The following is a 22,977-nucleotide window of genomic DNA, read 5'->3' on the forward strand; positions in this document are numbered from 1 at the left end:
CCTTTCAGTTGTCACTTGACCTGCTGAAAATAACAGCCAAAACTTCTTTGAATCACGCTCTTACCATCTTAAATAATGAAAAATACATGGGCAATGCCAGTTTCTAGAGAACCTCTACTCCCACTTTCTCAGTCATAACTTGATCAGAATTGATGTGGGTTAAGTAAGGCCTACATACAATTAGATTTTATATTAGGGTCCAGTTATATTGAATTTTGTCTTAAAGTCTGTTAAGGTAAATATTAAATTCTATATTAGGTGCTAAGTATTTCGTGCTGTTAACCATTGCATTGTATTTGAGCTTTCTTTAGATTTGTGTATATTTCATCAAGGCTCACTCACCAACACATTGCAGCTTCTGGGCCCCATCTGTTCCATCCCTTCTATCTTACTAAAGTCACCCAGAGGTCAGGTGATGGTGTTAAAATTTGGCAATGAATAAGTCTGTTGCACTAGTAGGCATCAGTGCAATTTGAACTTGGCACACACAGCTGGAATAAATTCTGCAAGGGGAAACCTAGGTGACCACTTGGAAAACCTAGGTGCTGTAAGCATCTCACACTAAGGCATAGCTGTGTGCTAAGAAGCTTGCTTCTCAGTTACATGGGTTCAGTGGTTTTAGCCCTGCTGCATGGCACCTTGGGCAAGTATCATCTATAGCCTCAAGCCTACCAAAGCCTTGTGAGTGGGTTTGGTAGGTAGAAACTGAAAGAAGCCTGTTATATATATATCTCTCTCTCTCTTTCTTTATCTCTCTCTTTCTTTATCTCTCTCTTTCTTATCTCTCTCTTCTTTATCTCTCTCTTTCTTTATCTCTCTCTTTCTTATCTCTCTCTTTCTTATCTCTCTTTCTTTATCTCTCTTTCTTTATCTCTCTTTCTTTATCTCTCTCTCTCTCTTTATCTCTCTCTCTCTTTATCTCTCTCTCTCTTTATCTCTCTCTCTCTTTATCTCTCTTCTCTCTTTATCTCTCTCTCTCTTTATCTCTCTCTCTCTCTTATCTCTCTCTCTTTATCTCTCTCTCTTTATCTCTCTCTCTCTTTATCTCTCTCTCTCTTTCTCTCTCTCTTTATCTCTCTCTCTCTTTATCTCTCTCTCTCTTATCTCTCTCTCTCTTTATCTCTCTCTCTCTTTATCTCTCTCTCTCTTTATCTCTCTCTCTCTTTATCTCTCTCTCTCTTTATCTCTCTCTCTCTTTATCTCTCTCTCTCTCTTTATCTCTCTCTCTCTCTTTATCTCTCTCTCTTTATCTCTCTCTCTCTTTATCTCTCTCTCTCTTTATCTCTCTCTTTATCTATCTCTCTCTCTCTCTCTTTATCTCTCTCTCTCTCTCTCCTTTATCTCTCTCTCTCTCTCTCTTTATCTCTCTCTCTCTCTCTCTTTATCTCTCTCTCTCTCTCTCTTTATCTCTCTCTCTCTCTCTCTCTCTCTCTCTCTCTCTCTCTCTCTTTATCTCTCTCTCTCTCTCTCTTTATCTCTCTCTCTCTCTCTCTTTATCTCTCTCTCTCTCTCTCTTTATCTCCCTCTCTCTCTCTCTCTCTCTCTCTTTATCTCTCTCTCTCTCATCTCTCTCTCTCTTTATCTCTCTCTCTCTTTATCTCTCTCTCTCTTTATCTCTCTCTCTCTTTATCTCTCTCTCTCTTTATCTCTCTCTCTCTTTATCTCTCTCTCTCTTTATCTCTCTCTCTCTTTATCTCTCTCTCTCTTTATCTCTCTCTCTCTTTATCTCTCTCTCTCTTTATCTCTCTCTCTCTTTATCTCTCTCTCTCTTTATCTCTCTCTCTCTTTATCTCTCTCTCTCTTTATCTCTCTCTCTCTTTCTCTCTCTCTCTCTCTCTTTCTCTCTCTCTCTCTCCTCTTCCTCTTCTCTCTCTCTCTCTCTCTCTCTCTCTCTCTTTATCTCTCTCTCTCTCTCTCTCTCTCTCTTTATCTCTCTCTCTCTCTCTCTCTCTCTCTTTATCTCTCTCTCTCTCTCTCTTTGTCCCTCCCCACCATCGCTTGGCAACCCATGTCGGTGTGTTTACGTCCCTGTAACTTAGTGGTTTGACAAAAGGACTGATAGAATAACTACTAGGCTTACAAAGAATAAGCCCTGGGGTTGATTTCTTTGACTAGAACCTTTAAGGCGGTGCTCCTGCATGGCCTCAGTCAGCAATAAGAGAATATAGCTGGATGTTGCTAACCCTTCTTTTAAAATTTCTTTTTCCAAGTACAGGGTCTCTTATTTCATATTCCTTTGAAGGTACAAAGCAAGTAGACAATTTGACAAGTAACAACACCACACAAGACTTTTGCAGAACACAAATATATGCGCACGCGTGCACACACAGAGGCATGCATGGGTTTTGCATCACAGAGCCAGAGACAATTTTGATTGGGTTGGTAGTGAAAAAGAATGAATATTTTGTTTTACTCATTGGACTACAACCATGTTGGTGCACCAGCCTGAAGGGTAGTGTTGATCAGATCAATCCCAGTACTTTTTGTTAAGCCTGGTAGTTATTTTATTGATCTCTTTTGCCAATCTAAGTAATGGAGATGTTAACAAACCAATACCAGTTGGTTTGCTTACAACACTTACATATATCTCGTGTGTGCACAGATCATTTAACATCCATTTTCCATTGCTGACATGGGTTGGACAGTTTGATAGGACCCAATGAAGCTAGGGGCTACACCTGTTCTGGCATGGTTTCTACAGCTGGATTCCCTTAATGCCAACCCACCTTACAGAGTGTACTGGGTGCTTTTTATGTGGAACTAGTGCTTTTAATGTAGTACCAACACCAGTATTTGTGTATGTAAATGTGTATGTGTATATAAATGGGTTTCTGAACAGTTTCTCTTTGCCAAATTCCCTCACAAAGCATAAACTGGGGTGGCTTTGCGGGCCATAGAAGACACCTACCTCAAGTGCTCTTCAGTAGCACTGAACCTGAAACCAAAGGGTTTACAAATCCCCTTAACCACACAGCCATGTCTGTGCCTGCATTAACATTGCCTCTCCCCACTAAAAAATTTTTTCTCATCCAAATGTCCTTTCCAGTTAATGACATCTCAGTGTTTCATTTACATTAAAATACGCATATTTTCTCTCTGTTACAGGTTGCTGCAATAGCACTGATTGCAGTTGGCATTGTAGTACAGACCAACTTCTCAGGGTATTTGAATTTCTTTGATGCGCCGGTGACTTCGGGTGGCGATACTGCTGATAGTTGTCGGTGTTATTATGTTCTTCATTGCTGCATTTGGTTGTTGCGGAGCCATAAGGAACACAATGTCTGCACCATGGTGGTAAGTATTGCTGTTCTCTCTCATTTTTTTTTCTTTTTGCTATTTGAAATAATAATGCCTTTCCTACCTTTCATTAGTTTCATTCTTTCAACATTGACCATATTAACAGGCTTTGTCCGGAAAAAAAAAAATACATAATAACAATCTTATTTATAACTCCTCATAATTCTTTAACATCCATTTTTGATGCTCACATCAGTTGGATGTTGGATAGTCTGACCAGAACTGGCAAGCAGGAGAGCTGCACCAGGTTCCAGTCTGCTTTGGCATGGTTTCCACAGCTGGTTGCCTATCTTAATACCAGCCACTCAACAGTGAGTGTTGGCAGCTTTTAATGTGACGCTGACATTGGTGCTTTTACGTGGTACCAACACAAATGCTTTTTACATGGCACCTGCACAGGACTCTTGCAGGCCAATCCTCTTCACCAGGGGGAGTGGCCTTAACACTTCTGCTGTGGAAGATGGATTGGTGCCAAGTATCTTGGTCCTTTGACATCTCATTTGAAATGTGGTCATCCTTTGGTACTTCATCCCATGTCTTCCTGGTTCCTCTTCTCTTATAAGTTCCATCCACTTTGAGAGATTGGCACTTCCTTATCGAGCTGTTGGCATCCATCTGCACCTCAGCATATTCTTCTCTCTTGCATACTGTATCTAATTCCTCTTATGTCTAACTTCACTCTCAATACACTAGCAGTCTGTCAAGCATGTACACTTAGATTATGCATCCAGTGGTGCATACTAGCCTCATTCTTCTCTAGCCATTGCATTCAGGGCTCATGTCTCACTACTACATAAAATTGCTGTTTGTATACATCATACAATCTTCCTTTCACTTGAAGAGAGACTTTTGGTTAATAGACGCAAAAGCTCTCTGAATTTTCCCCATCTCATTCTTATTCAAGCTACTACACTTTCTGTACATACTCTCCCACTACTAATTTGATCTCCTAGGTAGCAGAACTTTTACTATATCCTTGGGCTTACCAAAGCTTTGTGAGTAAATTTGGTAGATGAAAACTGGAAAGAAGCCCTCTGTGTCTTTGTGTGTGTGTTTGTACCCTCCACTGTTTGACAACTGGAGTTGGTGTGTTTACATACCCGAAACTTAGCAGTTCAGCAAAAGAGACCAATAGAGTAAGTACGAGGCTTTACAAAAAAGAAGTCCTGGGATTGAAGAGTTAGACCAAGTCTTTAAGGCAGTGCCTTAGCATTGCCACAGTGTAATGACTGAAATGTGTAAGACCTGCACATGCATGCAGTCATGTAAACATGTGCATGTAGGTACATGCATCTGCAGACACCTGCATATGTATGCATGTCTGTGCATATATAACTGTCACTGCAGACTCTCCCAGGAAATCGGTCTTGGGCAGCCTGCAGCTGCTGAGACCTTCGGAATGGCACATCTAATTTTTCTGTTCTCTTTTACTTGTTGCAGTCATTAGACTGTGGCCATGCTGGGGCACTCACCTTGAGAAATTTTAGTTGCTCAAATCTACCTCGGTACATTTCTTTTTAAGCTTGGTACTTATTCTACTGATCTCTATTGCTGAACCGCTAAGTCACAGGGATATAAACACTGCAACACGTCAAGCAGTGGTGTACACACACACACACACACACACACACACACAGAGGTTTGTTTCAGTTTCTATCTACAAAATTCACTCACAAAGATTGGATGCTATAGGAGAAGACACTTGCCCAAAGTGTCACACAGTGAAACTGAACCCAAAAGCATGTGGATGGGAAGCAATCTTATCACACTGTCATGTCTGCATCTATCACTTTGAATTTGTTTTCATAGTGTCGCCCACTTAATGACAAGCCATGTCTTTATGCAGCTCGCTTCTCAATAAAAATTGTCTCTGCCTTATAACTCCACTTTTATGCTGTGCACAACCACCATACCTACAAGATTTGAGTGGTGGGCCTAATACACCATCCAGCTGAACACCACAATTTGCTCTCTGGTTGAGAGCAAAGTTTTTCTGTTTTCTTGTTTGCTGGACCTGGTGATGGAATGACACAATCATTAGAACACTATACAAAATATCTTTGGTATTTACTGTCCTTTTATGTTCAAAGTTCAAATCCTGCCATGGTAAAGTTTGCTTTTTTTCATCAGGGGTTCAGTATAATACTACCTGGCAATTAAAATCACCATGACACAGGCACACCAACATGACCGTCTGTTGTTAGTGGGTTGGATAGAATACCATGTGGTACTTGTTCAAGTGCTTTACATGTGGAGTTCAGATCCCATCATCTGTTTCGGGGATGAATAAAAAGTAGTAGCCCAAGGCTGTGTAGAGGCAGAACCTTAAGAATGTCAGATTGAATATTTTGCGGTGTTTGTTTTCTTCTTTACATCCTGAGTTCAAACCCTGCCATGACCTCTTCGGGTGGTAGACTTATTCTGTCACTTGGTTTAAGACTCACCCCCCCCACACACACACACCTGGTACTGTGACTGCCTTTACCTATGCCCATGTTATTGCAAATATATTCAGGTCAGGTGTTTGGTTTGAGAATATCTTCTCTCTGCCTACCTACCAGCCTTGAAAGCTCTGTAATGGGTCATGGGTACCACCTTCATGCCTGAATAAAAAAAAAAAAAAAAAAAGAATGTATTTCTCCTCCATACATTGACTTCATCGATCTCACATGTCTGAGGGTCTACAAACCTCATGGACATTGTCTCATTGTGTATTAATCCACTGAAGGGAGTCAACTGTGGCAACTGCCTCACAAGTCCTATCCACAGTTGAATATATAGTCTGATTTAAAACTTGAATCCTCAAGCGAGTCCTGAATGTTGCATAGTCTTCTTTCTCACCCTTACTGTTTTGCATCTGGAGATTTTTTTTGTTCTTTTAATAAGAAACCTTTTTCTAATTCTTAAACACATTCTTCAGGTGTTTATTTAAGGTGTTTTGACTGATCAACACTAACAGACTCCAATCTCTGGCACTCACGAGTACTTCCTCCTCTCCTCACTATGTCTTTTCTCTTACCACTATAGTGACTTCAGTTCCTCAGGAGTTGGTTGGTCTCTGAGCATTTCTTACTCAGGCCATCTTGACTCATTTGTCATCTGTATTGTCTTTCCCTTTCAATTTTATCTCAAGCCTCGCACTAACCGCTTTGCATACTTCAACTCTCTGAAATTCAAGACATATGTTTGTCTGTTGGATGGATGAGGATCAATTAATCATCCTTAAGGATGAATGACTGATGATGTCTTGCATGTTAACCCTTTTGATACCAATTTACCCAAAACCGTCTATAGTTTTATAATACAAATTTCCTGTTTTAAAATTATTTAAATTGAAACTATCCATCAAGATCTCGTGTTAATTTTGAAAACTTGCTTAATAATGGCAGTTATTTTACTAAGTTCTTCATTACTTTCAAAATTGATTGAAACTGGTTCAGTGTATTTCAAGAAAAATATGGTTACAAAAGGGTTAAAGAGAAGAGTTGCACACAGTCAGCCTCACTCTCATCTGTAACCATTCTTCAATCCAGTGGCAAGACCAGGTTGAGACAACTGGTGATGGATGTTGCGAATGACTTACTTGCCTCATTTTGTTCTCTGCACTCCACAATGCATTACTGCAGTGCCTCCCCTCCAATGAACTAGGCAGGTGAAGCTAGACACAGTGGAAAAGTGATGTCTCTCATGTGTTCTTTTGTATTCTCTCAGTTGTTTCTCTACAATATAATCAATGTTTTTAAGCCTCAGACTCAATTTAATTTCTATTTCAGTTTGCTGTTCTTTTGGCCTTGATTTTCATTCTCCAACTGGCTGGTGGAATTGCTGCCTTTGTTATGCGCAGTGATGTAAGTTAATATTGTGTTTTCATATTTGCCCTAAATTTGTGTTCATTTATTTTAAGGAATTTTAAAATTATAACCTTTTTTCTCTCCTTTTTTATTTTTTCCATTGTTTTATATTTCCATGATTTTTTTTATTTTCATTTCTTTAGACGATCTTGAATTCGTTGCTGATCATTAACCTTCAATGTAGGAAGGTTAATTCTAAAAATGAGATGGGGAAATAAACAGAAATAAAAGCAAAAATTTAAAAAAATGGAAAAAAAAAATAAATAAAAGCTAAACAAATGAAAATAAAATGAAATGAACAGGCAAGACCTGTAGTATCACTTCAGAGCATATAATTATAATTCAAATATGACAGTTATAGTAAATGTTCATAAAGTCTCTTACAGCTGTTTCTAGAATAGCTGTGCATACCTCATTGAGCAAAGATTCCTATATAAAAGCCAACTACTCTGTCTTCCGGGAGGAATAATCAAGGAATATCATTAAAGGATATTAATAGTTACAGTTCCATTGTCAAAGAATTAAGGAATAGCCTCTTAAGAATATTTTTTTAATTCTTTCTCTCTGATTTTATATGGAAATCTTTGCTCAAAAGGATATGCAATATATATACGAGCTATAAGATCTTTATGCACATTTACAACTCTGCAATTCTGTTTGAATTATAAATTAAACTATTTAAAGTGATACCATGTCTTATTTGTTCATTTTTTTTCTTTCTAATGTCTATCTGATCAGTGGTTAGTCACTGATAGCTATTCATTGTTTGATGGTTTCATTACCACTTTTGTTTTAGCTGCAGTTCAATTCGGAGTTTTAGTGGTAAACAAACGTGCTTATTGCATATACCTATGACATTACATCATTAAACATAATTTTATCTGTACTCCATGTATGTATGTATATATATATATATGTCTTTATACATACATATACGCGCATTTTGAAAATAGTATCTTTTTTTTTATTTTGCATTTCTTGCCAAACCCTAGAAATTTGTTTGCACAGGGCCAGATCAGATTGAGCCTGGTGCAGCCTTCTGGCTCACCAGTCCTCAGTCAAACCGTCCAACCCATGCCAGCATGGAAAGCGGACATTAAACAACGGAGGGCCCTGGATTCTCCTTTTCAGAACCTACTTTGGGAGTAACCTGAACTTACATCGTCAGCATAACATTTTTGTTGGTTCTCACTCTTAATGAAGATAATAATTAACCCTAATACAATTTGTGTGTATGTAATAAGTTGGAGTAAATAGAGGCCATATTGATTTGTTCGGGAAATTTTAAGTAATTGCTTCATTGATTTGATTTCCTTCCAACTGATGTCAACTCGTGTTCATTTTTCCAGCTTGAAAACGCCGTTACTGACACCATGACAAAAGCCGAAAAGAATTATCTTCACTCACCTGGTGTCAAGAAAACTTGGGATGATGTTCAAACTGATGTAACTATTCTTCCTCCTTTTCCTCTTTTGTGGGGTTCCATTTTTCAAAAAAAATTAAATTCTTTTATAAAGTTGTTTTGTGTTCTTTTTGCTTTTCTGTTTTCATGAATGCAGATATGACTGCTTTTGTACCAGTTTGATCTCCACCGTGCAGTACCTTGGGCTATCTTCTATTACAGCCTTGGGTTAACCAATGCTTTGAATGAAATTTAGTTGCTGCCAACTGTACTGAAGCCCATTGTGTGTGTGTCTGGGTGCATGTCTTTCATTATGAAGGGGTACTGAAAAGTTCCTGGTTTTAAGGGTATTGCGAAAGGCCTGGTTTTAGGCCCAACCTTTCGAGTTCTTTGACAGGGTTTAGAAAAACTGAAGGACTGCTGTAATAAGTGTGTGAATTTGAGAGGGGAATATGTTGAATAAAAGCATAACTGATCCTCTTGTATTTTCTTTTAACCAAAGCCAGGAACTTTTCAGCACCCCCTCATATATTTGTATAAATTAAATAAGGATCAGCTTAATTCGCCCTTAAATGTTTCTTCAGAATTAAGATGTCTGAAGGGGAAGGGGAGGGTTTACATTTTTTTAAAGTTAAATTGATATTGAGGGATTGTAAGACTATCAAGTTTCTTTCTCTTTCAGTTTAAATGCTGTGGTGTAAAGACATACACTGAATGGTACACGGTTTTTCAGAATTCTACTTTGCCAGTTTCGTGCTGCAAGAATGACAAGGCATGCAATACCACAAGCTCGGACAGATACACAAAAGTAAGTCTACAATTTTGTGTATTTTTCATATTCTTCATCATTTAACATCTGTTTTTCCATGTTGGTGTGGGTTTTAGAGAAATGGTGTCGCAAGCTGACTTTTCTATTCTGTAATGTTGTACGTATATATGTATGTATGGTTGCATTGCATACACAAACTAGCATTACAGTAGTAGCCAATCAGCTGCATGCCTCTAAAGATTTCCTGAAGAAGGCAGTCCTAACCGTGAAATATTAAAATAACTGTTAAAAGTAAAAGACCATTGATTTGTATTATTTCTTATAACTTGCACTGTTTTGGCCTTTATAAAAAGAAAATTAAAAGCATTTAACCCTTTCGTTACGAACCCGGCTCTGGATCTAAGCTACAAATGTCTTTTCATAAGTTTTGAATTAAAATCTTCCACCAAACCTTAGTCACAATTTATGTTCCTAACATGAGCTGAATGATAACTGTTATTTTACTAAATTCTTTGTTATATTTAAAATTAATTGAAAGAAACACAGTATCTTGAAATAAATACAGTAACGAAAGGGTTATGTGTCCATATCTAAATGGATGACAACAAAGTCACTAAACAAGATTGCTAAAATCCTTAGAATAAAACACGATCTATAAACTCAATTTCATATATTAAATTCAAATTACAACAAACGTAAACAAACCAAGTTCGCTTTTAGAAGCATTGAGATGTCTTAGAAAGTTAAAGTGATTTTAAAATTCTCAATCGCAGGATAATGCTAATAATATAGCCTGAACAGGATAAACTACCCCTATTTTGCAGAAAAAAAGTGTAATAAGTTGGAGTAAATAGAGGCCATATTGATTTGTTTCACGTTGCTCCAGTCCACTTAGCTGGCAAAAATGAGTAGTACCTGTATTTCAAAGGGCTAGCGTTGTTCATATAAAAAATGGTTCTTTCATATAGTTCCTTTTTCTTATCTTTTCTCTCTCTCTCTCTCTTTCTTTCTCTCTCTCTCTTTCTTTCTCTCTCTTTCTTTCTCTCTCTTTCTTTCTCTCTCTCTTTCTCTCTCTCTCTCTCTCTCTCTCTCTCTCTCTCTCTCTCTCTCTCTCTCTCTCTCTCTCTCTGTCTTATTTTTTCACTTTGCTTCTCTTCTGTGTCCCTCTTTATTCTTACTCTTTTTCCCACATTTCCCCTCTTTCTTTCACTCTCTTTGTGAGTTCTTCTTTAATCTGTCACTCTTGTTTATCTTTTTTCCTTTTCATGTCTGTCTCTGCCTTTTTTTTTTTTTTTTTTTTTGCTTGAGTGTACCTTCTTACATCTTGTTAGACTGTTGTCTTGCTGCTAGTGTCATTGACAGGATACAATTTCCTCTAAAACACAAAAAGAAAAAAACCCTAAAACACACTAACACTCTAGTTACAATGATGAGGATTTCAGTTGTTTCAATCAACAGAACAGCCTGCTCAATGTAATTAGTGTGGAAGTGGCTGAGCACTCCACAGGCACATGTACCCTTAGCATAGTTCTCAGAGTGATTCAGTGTGACACAACATAAGGTTGGCCCTTTGAAATACAGGTATGACTCTGTTTTACTGGCTGAGTGGACTGGAATAATGTGAAATAGAATGTTGTTCAAGGACACAATGCACTGCCAGGAACCGAACTTCTGGTTTTATGATTGTGAAACGCCCTAACCACCAAACCACACACCTGCAATGGTTGTTACTATATTGCCTTTACTAGATGTATCAGTCATCAACATTTTATTTACCATTAGCATAATTTGATAATGCCCATCATAAATTGTGGCTTTTATTTCTATTTCAGGGTTGTGCCAATGCATTTATTGAGTGGTCAAGGAGTAATTTGGCGAAAATTGCAGCTGCAGGCCTTGTCCTCGCTTTTATTCAGGTAAGCATTTAAGCTGGAAATTGCAGCCTTTTGTTGATTTGTTGAAGTGTTAGCAAATACCAACAAATGGATGTGTCAATTCACTACAGCTGTTTCCAATGAATTTTTAATGATGTAATGTCTCCATTAATCAATTAAAAATTTGTTGGAAACAGCTGTAGTGAATTGACACATTATCCATCTGGTGTTAGTAAATACAATATGTTTAAAAGTTGGTGTGTGTGTGTGTGTGTGTGTGTGTTAGTCTGCTTGTGTGCGTATGCCTGTCTGTACATGCGTGTGTGTGTGTGCGTATGCCTGTCTGTACATGCATGTGTGTGTGATTATAGGAGCTTTGTAAAAGTGTCTGAAATGGTTCTCGGAAAATTCATTCTTTCCAGCTTCTGCTCCCCCCACCTTCCCAACCACCGTTTTGTTCCGTGATTGTTATCAGCTGTCTTTGTGCGTAAGGTCTGGCTGGACTTAAGCTAGGGACCTTTTTTTCTAAATTTGGCTTTGGTGTCTAATGGTCATAGCCATAAAGCCATGCATCTTTAATTTTTAGATCAGATCTAAACATAGCAAAATGAAAAAGAAATTTATTTTTTTAAAAAATGCCTTTAGAAAAGCAAGTCAACAGGTTGCTTCTCAACCACATGATTCTGGGTTCAGTCTCACTGCATGTCACCGTGGGCAAGTGTCTTCTACTATAGCCCCAGGCTGACCCAAAGCCTTGTGGTAGACAGAAACTGAAAGAAGCCCATCATATGTATATATTTGCGTCTGTCTGTTCCCCCACCATTGCTTGACAACCTATGTTGATGTGTTTGTCCCTGTAGCTTAGGGGTTTGGTAAAATAACCAATAGAATAAGTACTAGGTTAACAAAGAATGTCTTGGGGTTGATTTCTTTGACTAAAAACCCTTTGATGGTGTCCAGCATGGCTGCAGTTATGACTGAAATGAGTAAAAAAAATAAAAGAATTTAAATGTTCCAAGAATCTTTATGGTTTTATGTCCCTTTTTCCATACTGGAACGAGTTGGATGGTTTAATATGAACTTATATGCCAAGGTACTGTGCTTAGCTCTGTTGAGTGCTCTGGTATGTTATCTCTAAAATGGAATGCTATTCATAATACCAATTACTTGACAATCTGTACCACGCGCTTTCTTTTTTTGTGGCCCTTGGTGAGGTCATTAAGTACCTGCAAGACAAAATTCCTCAACTAAGTGGGGGAGTAGTGTTCAAGGGTATGAAAAAAAAGGATGGAAGCGGGGTGGAGTGGGGGTCCTTGCTGAAGCAGAGAATATATGTTGAGTGTACTCTGAAGGTACAAGGTGAACTCAAGAGAGAATAAGAATAGAACAAGGGTGGTTGGGTTGGTAAGTATGCATGAGTGTGACAGACAATTAGAGGTGGGGATTAAGGTGGACACCATATCAGTTTGGTGAAGTGTGGGAAGGGAACCTGGATTGAGTCAGGGAGGAGGAGGTGACAGGACAGTTGGAATTTGGGTTTTAGAAGATGGGTATTTGGTAGGGAGACTTGATGGGACCAAATTTTTGCTTTTTATGTTAAAATAGCTATTTAAATTTTTTTTTTTTTTGTTTGTTTATGGGTGTCTTCTGTCAAAGGATAAGAGTAGTCTTGGGAGGTGGAAAGAATACTTGATCTAGTCACAATAAAATCTTTCCAAGAGTGAAAGACTAATCTCACAGTGGTTGAAATCGGAAGCAAAGCTCTCGAGTGTGGCAAGGCAGCTGGGGGTGGGGGGGATGCTCAAAGGTTATTGACTTGTGTGTACCAGGTGGCTTGGACCACTTGAAAGACACTGAAGCAATGACAATCCAGAGTGGTAATCCCAATTTTTAAAAAGGAAATGTGTGCTCTAATAACAGGAACAAATATATGAAAAAAAAAAAAAAAAATTAAGACTACTTGTTTTATTTACTCTAACCATTGCTAATTAGAAGTACTTATGTCTAAACCATTGCTAATTAGAAGTACTTATGTCTAAACCATTGTTAATTTTTTCTATTCTAGGTGATTGGTATTGTCTTTGCATGCTGTTTGGCTCAGGCTATCCGGAAGGAATATGAATGCGTGTAAAACCTATCTTATGTAGAAGCAGCTAAACCAGCAATTTTTTGTTCCCAGAAAACCTGCTGATATGTTTTTGTTAAATTTTGTTTTTCCTTGTCTGTATATACATTTGGTCTATCTCTATTGTTGACTTCTATTTTTCTGACTCTATATTATATTAACTAGCAGTACAATAAATTAAAAATATGAAATGATAATAAAAGCATTAATAAAAATTTATTTTTTTGCAAATGGAAAATGGTTGCATACTGTTGAAAAGAGAAATAGCTCCTCTGCTTACTAATTGGTTTCTGCCAAGTTTTAGATTAATTTCCTCCCTATTTTCTCTCAACTCTGTCCCCCTCCCTTTTTTCTTTTCTTTTTTTTTTTTGTTAATTCATAGATAATATTGCTTTAGCATTTATTAGCTTTTCTGTTTTTGGAATTTTGTGTCCTGAGTTTTTTGTAAACTTTCAATGTAGAATTGAAATGATCAATTCTATTGTGTTAATGTTTTATTTTTTGAAGCAATTTCATTCTAGTTAATTTCTGTTAAAAGCTGCTTTTTAATATATAATGTACATATATATTTATATATATAAAATAAATAAATATATATATATATATATATATACACACACACATACATCTATATGTACATTATATATGTACATTTTATGTATATATATACACACACACGTGTATATGTGTATATGATATATATGACTCCATTGAAATATTTTTCATAATTCATTTTTGTCATCCTTTGGACTACATAACTGGTTCATCTCTCTCTTCCTTTTCTCTTTTTCTTCATCTATCTTTCTCTCTCTCTCTCTCTCCAAGTTGAGAATAAATAAAGAGGGCATGGTATAGTTTTCTTGTTTTGTGAAAATTGTTGAAAAAAAAAAAAGAAAAAAACCCCCACCCCTTAAAGAAAAAACAGGAACTGTTGCAACATTTTTTGTGAAGGTCAGAAAATGAAAACGACTAAGGTACTCCCCACCTTCTGAAAAAGAAAAAAATCTGTAAAGTTATTATTGGCTGCCGCCAGGAGTTAACGTAAAATCTTGACAGTGGCATCCTAGTCATCAAGTTCATTTATTTAAAGAATTGTGAAACCTTTTGAAATGGTACCGCATGGAATAATTTTACCAAATTAGTTAGCAATTTACATTGGTACATTAATAATTTCTTTTCTTTTCTTTTCTTAAACTAGTTTATTTTTTTTTTTTTTTTTTTTACATCTTTTTCTGTGAAATATTTTTGGGTTACACAAATTTTGTGTAGTTTACTGTGGAAGAAAAAATATTTCTGTATTTATCGGAGACAATTCTATATTTTCAAGTTGCATGTTGGTCAGTAAACATGGTTTATATATTTTTATATTCTTAATATTTGGGGATATATATGTATATATATGTATGTAAGTATGTGTACATACATATATGTAAATATATATATATATATATATGTAAAATATACACACTGTCAAGAGCAAAAGATCATTTAGACACTTGTTTATTATTGGAAACTTTGTTTATTCGTTTTCCATCAATGTTGAAACCGTTCTTATACAAAAAAAGAAAAGAAAAAACCCTGTGGCTTACCATTCCATTTGCTGGCATTAAAACACTAGTAGGGGAATGATATTAAGTCGTGGGTTAGTTGTGCAAGAAAGACATGCACATGAAAAGCACTCACATGCATGTATAAAACACATTAACACAAACATCACGTTCTTGAATTCTAATTATTGTTGTAATCTTAGAAAAGATCTTGGTTCTCTATAAACCCACTGTCAGTGCCTTTGTCTTCATGCTTGTCTTTTGCATGGTGGCCTTCGACCATTTTGTTAACTCACTGGCTGTGCCAGCTGTTTATCTGTAATAAACTCATCCCTGGACCTCCTTAAATAACAATAATAAAATTTGTTCTCAACAATTCTGTTTTCTTTTCTTTAGGATTTCTTAATTTCCTTTTTTCCATTTAATTTTTTGTGTGAAGGTGCAGGCTTGGCTGTGTAGCTAAGCTTGCTGCACAACCATGTGGTTTCAGGTTCAGTCCCTCTGTGCAATATCTTGGGTATCTTCTATTATAGTTCATAGAAAATTTTAATTTAAATAAATTTACAAGTTTTGTTATAAAAGCAGGGGTGGTCTCAAGTTGTTTTTTTGTTTTTTTTTTTTCTCCCCCATCCAACAAATTCCCCTTACAGGGTAGTGGGGCTTAACCGAAGGCTACAGAAAATGTTACTTGACCATGATGCCACACAGTGGGATTTGAACCTGGGCCCTTGTGCTTGCAAAGCAAACTTCTTAACCATTTTATTAGTTTGTGTATATCAGTGAGGTGGGGGTAAGACAAACTGATGCTTCTCAATTAAGTTCCTTGTGATATTCACTCTACCCAAGTTGAACAGGAAATCTCATTTTACCATTATAATGTGCAAATATTTGAAGACTGGTATGACAGTATTTTGTTATGCAATCATATTACAATGTATATTGAACGTTTTCATAAGTCAAACTGTGTTCTACAGTGTTAGTAGTGCTATTACATCACTTGACATTCTCTACAGATTTCCTATAGAGATTATAGCCAACACTGACTTAAGATGTTTTTTTTTTTTTTTTTTAATCTCAGTATGCTTAATGTAAATACTGGAGGTGCGTGGCTTAGTGGTTAAGGTGTCAGCACCATGATCATAAGATTGTGGTTTCGATTCCTGGACCGGGCGACGCATTGTGTTCTTGAGCAAAACACTTCATTTCACATTGCTCCAGTCCACTCAGCTAGCAAAAATGAGTAACGCTGCGATGGCCTGGCGCCCCGTCCAGCTGGAGAACACATACACTATTGAAACTGGGCCCATGAGCCTGGCTAGGCTTTAAAATGGTGCAAAAAAAAAAAAAAATGCTAAATGTAAACAACAATGCAATCGAAGACAGGTAATGGGTGCATTTGCCATATTACGGGAGTTTTGCTCCTTGATCAGTGTCCATTAACCATGTACACTACCAATGCTTAATTAGCCACTAAATATAACAGTGTAACATCCAAGAAGCTGGTAAGTAAATAATCAATGACTTGCATTGGATAAATGATTAACCTGTTATGAACTTGTAACTGACGTTTGCTGATTTTTCACATGTAAAGAATAAACAAGAAAACAAATTAGATTAACTGCCAGCTACAATCTAAATATATCTCAGCTGTCCTTAACATCCTTGGAGGCGCAATGGCCAAGTGGTTAGGGCAGTGGATTTGCGGTCGCAGGATCTGTTTCGATTCCCAGACCGGGCGTTCTGAGTGTTTATTGAGCAAAAACACCTAAAAGTTCCACGAGGCTCCAGCAGGGGATGGTGGCGAACTCTGCTGTATTCTTTCACCACAACTTTCTCTCACTCTTTCTTCCTGTTTCTGTTGTACCTGTATTTCAAAGGACCATCCTTGTCACACTCTGCGTCACGCTGAATCTCTCCCGAGAACTACGTTAAGGGTACACGTATCTGTGGAGTGCTCAGCCACTTGCACGTTAATTTCACGAGTAGGCTGTTCTGCTGATCGGATCAGCTGGAACCCTCGTCGTCGTAACCGACGGAGTGCCAACCAACCAACCTTAGCATCTATGATTGCCTGAAATATTTCAAAGACCAGTTGTGTGTTTTAAAAGAAAGGTTAAATCTTTCAGCTTTATTTGCTTAATTTTCAAGTTAACATGTAAGAACAAATGAAATTGTTGAACTGCATTTTTGATGCAATGTGGCTCAGCTTGACCAGTTTGCATTAGTGCGAGCCAGGCAACGTATGTTACCAATACAACCAGCAGCAGCTTCCTGTAGACTGATATCTGTGGTTCCGACCATCTTCATAAGTGGCTGGTGAGGCAAACACAAAATATGAAAAGAGAAAGAAATAGAAATTGATGGAATAAGATGAAAATATTTTTTTCTAATTTTGGTACAAGGCCAGAATTCTTGACTTTGCTCAAAATTATTTTGACCCTAGAAGGATGAAAAGCAAAGTTGGCCATGGCAGAGTTTGAACTCAAAACATAGTGACTTTTAGTAAAAGAAAATACTGGAGGATCACTTAATTATGATTTTATTCAACATGTTCCCCTCTTAGATTCACACACTTATTGCAGTGATCCTTCAGTTTTTCTAAATCCTCTAAAAGTTGGAATGTTGGACCTCTAACCAGGCCTTTTGTGACACTCTTAAAGTCAGGAACTTCTCAGCACCCTTTCATAATGTGTAAATGAAAAATATTGGTAGGTGAAAGTGCTATAAGCATGATGTGGTTTGTTATGGTGACAGCGAAATTAGTTGTTTCCACATCCACTTTACCATACTTGCATGAGTAGGATGAAATTTGTAGAGGCAAATTTTTTACAGCTGGATGCTCTTCCAGTCAGCAGCTCTCAACTAAAGTAACTTCTGCATCACAGTGACACTTGCTCACAACTATTGCAGAAACCTGCAAGAATATCTGCACTGTGTATAGAGATGTTGTTGTGGAATATGTGTGCCAAAAGTGGTTTTCAAGATTTTAATATGGAAATTATTTGCTTCAAGATGCACCCTGCTCTGGCCAGCCAACTGAGATTAACAGCAATACCAACCCTGTTATATGACCACAATGATCACAAATATTCCCCAAATATCTGGGGCTTGGTTGGGAAGTTTTGCTGCACTCTCCATATTTGCTTGACTTTGCACCTTCAGATTGTTACCTGTTTTAGTCTCTTCAAAATTCCTGAAGAAGATGTAAAATTTCACCTGGAAGAGTTTCTCACTAGCAAAGACTAGGAATTTCTTTGGGTAGGGAATAATGGATCAAGTGTTGAAAATGATGATGATAATAATAATAATAAGAAGAAGAAAGCAACCATACTCTGGGATATGCCAATACACACAGATAGAGAAATTAAGGCCAATAGACCAGATATAGTTGTCAAAGATCATGAAGAAAAAACATGCTTTCTAATTGATGTATCAATACCAGCAGATGACAACGTTTTCCTAAAAGAAATGGAGAAACTTTCAAAATACAAAGACCTGGAAGTAGAGGTAACTCGAATGTGGAATCTAAAGACAGAAACAATTCCTATCATAGTAGGAGCCTTAGGTATAATAAAAAAATATTCAGACAAATACATAACAAAAACACCAGGACTTACAAATATATATAACATACAGAAAATTGCACTACTGGGCACTGCACACATCCTACGCAAAATACAGTAACCATAAGAGCATCACAGCAAACCACAGCACATACCCAAGGCACACAGAGCTGCACTCGGTAGTGAAGTTATAAAAATAAAACTACTGAACAATAATAATAATAATAATAATAATATGGTATAGCTATACCCCAGAAAATGACAAAGCAACCATACTCTGGAATATGCCAATACATACAAATAGAGAAATCAAGGCTACTAGACTGGACATAGTTGTCAGAAATCATCAAGGAAAAATGCTTTCTAACTGATGAATTAGTATCAACAGATGACAATGTATCTCTAAAAGAAACGGAGATACTCTCACAATACAAAGATCTGGAAATAGAGGTAACTCGAATGTGGAATCTAAAAACTGAAATAATCCCTTTAATAATAGGTGCATTAGGTATGATTAAAAAATATTCAGACAAATACATAACCAAAACACCAGGACATACGAATGTATATAAGATGTAGAAAATAGCACTACGAGGCACTGCGCACATCCTATATAAAACACTTTTAATACAGTAACAATAAGACCATTACAACAAACCACAGCACATACTCAAGGCACACAGAGCTGCACTCAATAGTGCAGTGAAGACAAGTGATAAAAATAAGACTACTGAATAATAATAATAACATATTATTAGGCCCAGGAGTGGCTGTGTGGTAAGTTGCTTGCTTACCAACCAAATGGTTCTGGGTTCAGTCCCACTGTGTGGCATCTTGGGCAAGTGTCGTCTACTATAGCCTCAGACCGACCAAAGCCTTGTGAGTGGATTTGGTAGACAGAAACTGAAAGAGGCCCATCGTATATATGTATCATCATCATCATCATCATCGTTTAACGTCCGCTTTCCGTGCTAGCATGGGTTGGACGATTTGACTGAGGGCTGGTGGACCAGGAGGCGACACCAGGCTCCAATCTGATTTGGCAGAGTTTCTACAGCTGGATGCCCTTCCTAACGCCAACCACTCCGAGAGTGTAGTGGGTGTTTTATGTGCCACCGGCACGAGGGCCAGTCAGGCGGAACTGGCGACGGCCACGCTCGAAATGGTGTGTTTTACATGCCACCTGCACAGGAGCCAGTTATATATATATATATATATATATATATATATATGTGAGTAAAAATAAATACAAAAAAAGGGGTTTTGTATGATTGTGTATAGAGGAATATATTATTTTGTTTAAAAGAGTTCCAGCTCTGTCTGTTTTTTATGTTTTATTTATATTCTTGTAAAATTAATGTGGGATATAGAATATGGAATATACAATATATGATATAAAAATGGATGGTACAATGAAATAAAGTATTGAATGTCTTATTGAATATATAGAATATGTCTTATTGAATAGATGAAATATTGAGTGTTCAATATAAAGGATTAAATATATATAAAGGCGAATACGTATTTTCTATACCTTGTGGTATTTCATCATGGCCGGTATGACAGACTTTAACAGACTGTAATAGACTGGCTGGTTTTCTGTCTTTTATACCAATTCCTTTGGACAGCAGCAGTATGTGTTTGGCTATTTTTAGAATTGATGCCAAATTTATTTTTAGAAATGATGACATTTGAGAAATTGTTTTGTGTTTTGGTTGTAGGGATAAGATTTTTAAACCCCAGTAGGTGTTTAGCTATTCTTAGAAATGATGCCAAATTTATTTTTAGAAATGATGACATTTGAGAAATTGTTTTGTGTTTTGGTTGTAGGGATAAGATTTTTAAACCCCAGTAGGTGTTTAGCTATTCTTAGAAATGATGCCAAATTTATTTTTAGAAATGATGACATTTGAGAAATTGTTTTGTGTTTTGGTTGTAGGGATAAGATTTTTAAACCCCAGTAGGTGTTTGGCTATTCTTAGAAATCATGCCAAATCTATTTTTAGAAATGATGACATTTGAGAGATTTTTTGTGTTTTAGTTATAGGGATAAGATTTTTAAACCCCAAGTAAGATAAATTTAATCATTGTTTGTTAAGAGTGGGTTTGAATTTCTTAATAAAGTCCTTTTCTTTGCATTTTCTCTCAATTTCATTCCGGTTGTAAAGTTTATGGAATGGAAATATAATAAAAGTTTGATGACCACATGTTGCCAGATGGTTACTCAGTGGTATTTGGCGGACTTCTGGGTTTTTAATCTGTTGTCGATGCACCTGTGAGCGTTCCGATAGTGCATTACCTGTCTGGCCAACATACAGTTCTTCACAATTAGGGCATTTGATGCAGTAGATTAGATTTCTACTTTTGCAGTTCATGTTTGCATTGGTGAATATTTTCCCTGTTTTTGTGTTCATATATGGGCCGGTATGGATTGATCGGCATGTACCGCATCGGCTATCATTGCATTTGGATACAGTGAATGTTTGATTTTTGTTGCTGAGGTCAAACCTTGCCTTTGTTAATAGCTTTTTCAAGTTTTTAGGTTGTCTCTTACTGAGAGTTATATTTTGATCTGTAATGATATTTCTCAATTCCTTACTTTGTGCAAGGATCGGTAAGTTCGCTTTGGCGATATTAAAGATGTTCTGGAGGCATGGATTTTGTGTCACTATAAATGGAATGATCTTTTCCTGTTTGTCTTTTCTTTGCGGTGTCCTCAGTTGTTGTATGGGTATTTTCGAAGCCCGCTGAATACCATTTTCTATGAGTCGTGACAGGTACTTTTGCTTCAGCAGAAATTCTTTCAGTTCCATCAGGCGCTGATTTCTGGTCTCTATATCCTCTACAATAGTACATATTCTCCTGGCTAGGCAGTATGGTATGTTGCGTTTTGTATGGGGTGGATGGCACGATTTAAAGTTCAAGTATATATATGCACCAGCATGACCGCAGCCACTTGGCTGAAACACATAAATAAATAAATATATATGTGTGTGTGTATGTGTGTCTGTGTTTGTCCCCCTAGCATGCTGGTGTGTTTATGTCCCCGTCACTTAGCGGTTCGGCAAAAGAGACCGATAGAATAAGTACTGGGCTTACAAAGAATAAGTCCCAGGGTTGATTTGCTCGACTAAAGGCGGTGCTTCAGCATGGCCGCAGTCAAATGACTGAAACAAGTAAAAGAGTAAAAGAGTATATGCCAATATACACAGACAAAAATCTGCAACATAACTGACCAGCTATGACCCTCCTCCTGAAGACGTCCAAAGAATGGACCATCATTGATGTAGCTGTACCTGTAGACCAGAATATTGTGAAGACAGGATGAGAAAGTTAGCAAGTATGGAGACCTAGGATAGGATGTGAAAAGAATCCATTCAGCCTCAAAAGTGAGTGTGGTACCTATTGTGATAGGAGCACTTAGGGTCATCTCAAAGAAAGCAATATTCTGATATCAAAAGCGGCAAATACCAAACTTCATGGGAAGTATTCAGTGAACCAGCCCAGTACTTAAATGCAGTGAATAATTGTCACCTTCACATGACAACACTTCCATTCCTGCTGTCTGTCTCAGTATTATTAGTATCATTATATTGCCTTTTCTCTTCTGTCTCTCTACCATTAATCTTTATTTATGATCCTTCCTTCTTCCTCTCTCCATACCTCTCTCCCTACCTCTCTCCCTACCTCTCTCTTTTACCTTCCTTTTTTCTCTCTCCCTGCTGTCACATTTTCTTTACAATCCCTGCCTCACATTCTCTTTCTCCCCCTTTTCTTTCCTCCCCCATTTCTTCCCTCTCTCCTTTTCCTATTTCTCTCTCTCTCTCTCTCTCTCTGCTTCTCTGCTGCAAGCAGTTAACCATACAATGTAGAGCAAGTGAAGTGGTGTTTAGTGTGGAATTTGATTTAATTTGTGGCTTTGCGATAGAAATGGTGGATTCTCATCTAAAGTTCAGTTAGACAGAAACATTCCAATAATTAAATAAAAACAATTGGAACAATTTACAAGACACAGGAATGGCTGTGTGGTAAGTAGCTTGCTTACTTAATGTAAATGAGAAGAGGTGTGGGTGATGTATTTAAAGGTCTGGACAGAGGGTACTGAAACATGAAGTTCATCAGAGCAATGACTATGGGAATACTCATAGAAAAGACACAACAATGACAGATTTTGATGATGAGCCAAAAGCTCCATCTTAGTAGAAAGAACAATGATGATGGTTATGAGTTCTAGAGAGCAGTAGTTCAAGGAAGGGAGGAAAGAATAAACGGACTTATGACTAACAGGAAGCTCAACAGAGCAATGATGCACCTGAGAAGGTAAGCAGGTGGCAGAGGATAATCGACCTGAAAGTCCACTAGAGCAATTTCCATGGAAACAACAACCGCTGCCACCACCACCGCCATCATCATCATCATCATCATCATCAACGTCTGACATCCATTTTTCATGCTGATATGGATTGGACAGCTTGATAGGAACTGGCAAGGACAAGGACCACACCATAGTCTTGTTTTGGCTTGGGTTCTACAACTGGATGCCCTTCCT

At 37.3% G+C, this 22,977-nt stretch overlaps 2 protein-coding genes across 2 annotated transcripts in view; one reads left to right on the forward strand and one right to left on the reverse strand.

Moving 5' to 3' along the window:
* Positions 1-14,175, forward strand: part of LOC106881767 (CD63 antigen) — a 34,839-nt gene extending 20,664 nt beyond the window's left edge. Inside the window, exons 2-7 of the mRNA XM_089338946.1 lie at positions 3,106-3,294; positions 7,071-7,145; positions 8,498-8,593; positions 9,233-9,358; positions 11,152-11,235; positions 13,259-14,175. Coding sequence (XP_089195072.1) covers positions 3,106-3,294; positions 7,071-7,145; positions 8,498-8,593; positions 9,233-9,358; positions 11,152-11,235; positions 13,259-13,324 — 636 coding nt within the window. The 3' untranslated portion in view covers positions 13,325-14,175. The remainder of the gene's footprint in view (positions 1-3,105; positions 3,295-7,070; positions 7,146-8,497; positions 8,594-9,232; positions 9,359-11,151; positions 11,236-13,258) is intronic.
* A 710-nt stretch (positions 14,176-14,885) lies between these two features.
* Positions 14,886-22,977, reverse strand: part of LOC106872633 (outer dynein arm-docking complex subunit 2) — a 261,939-nt gene continuing 253,847 nt past the window's right edge. Inside the window, exon 20 of the mRNA XM_089338944.1 lies at positions 14,886-17,178. Within this exon, the coding sequence (XP_089195070.1) occupies positions 17,068-17,178 (111 nt within the window). The 3' untranslated portion in view covers positions 14,886-17,067. The remainder of the gene's footprint in view (positions 17,179-22,977) is intronic.

The sequence above is a fragment of the Octopus bimaculoides genome, chromosome 21 (assembly GCF_046866305.1).
Source record: "Octopus bimaculoides isolate indiv1 chromosome 21, ASM4686630v1, whole genome shotgun sequence".
Lineage (NCBI taxonomy): Eukaryota > Metazoa > Mollusca > Cephalopoda > Octopoda > Octopodidae > Octopus > Octopus bimaculoides.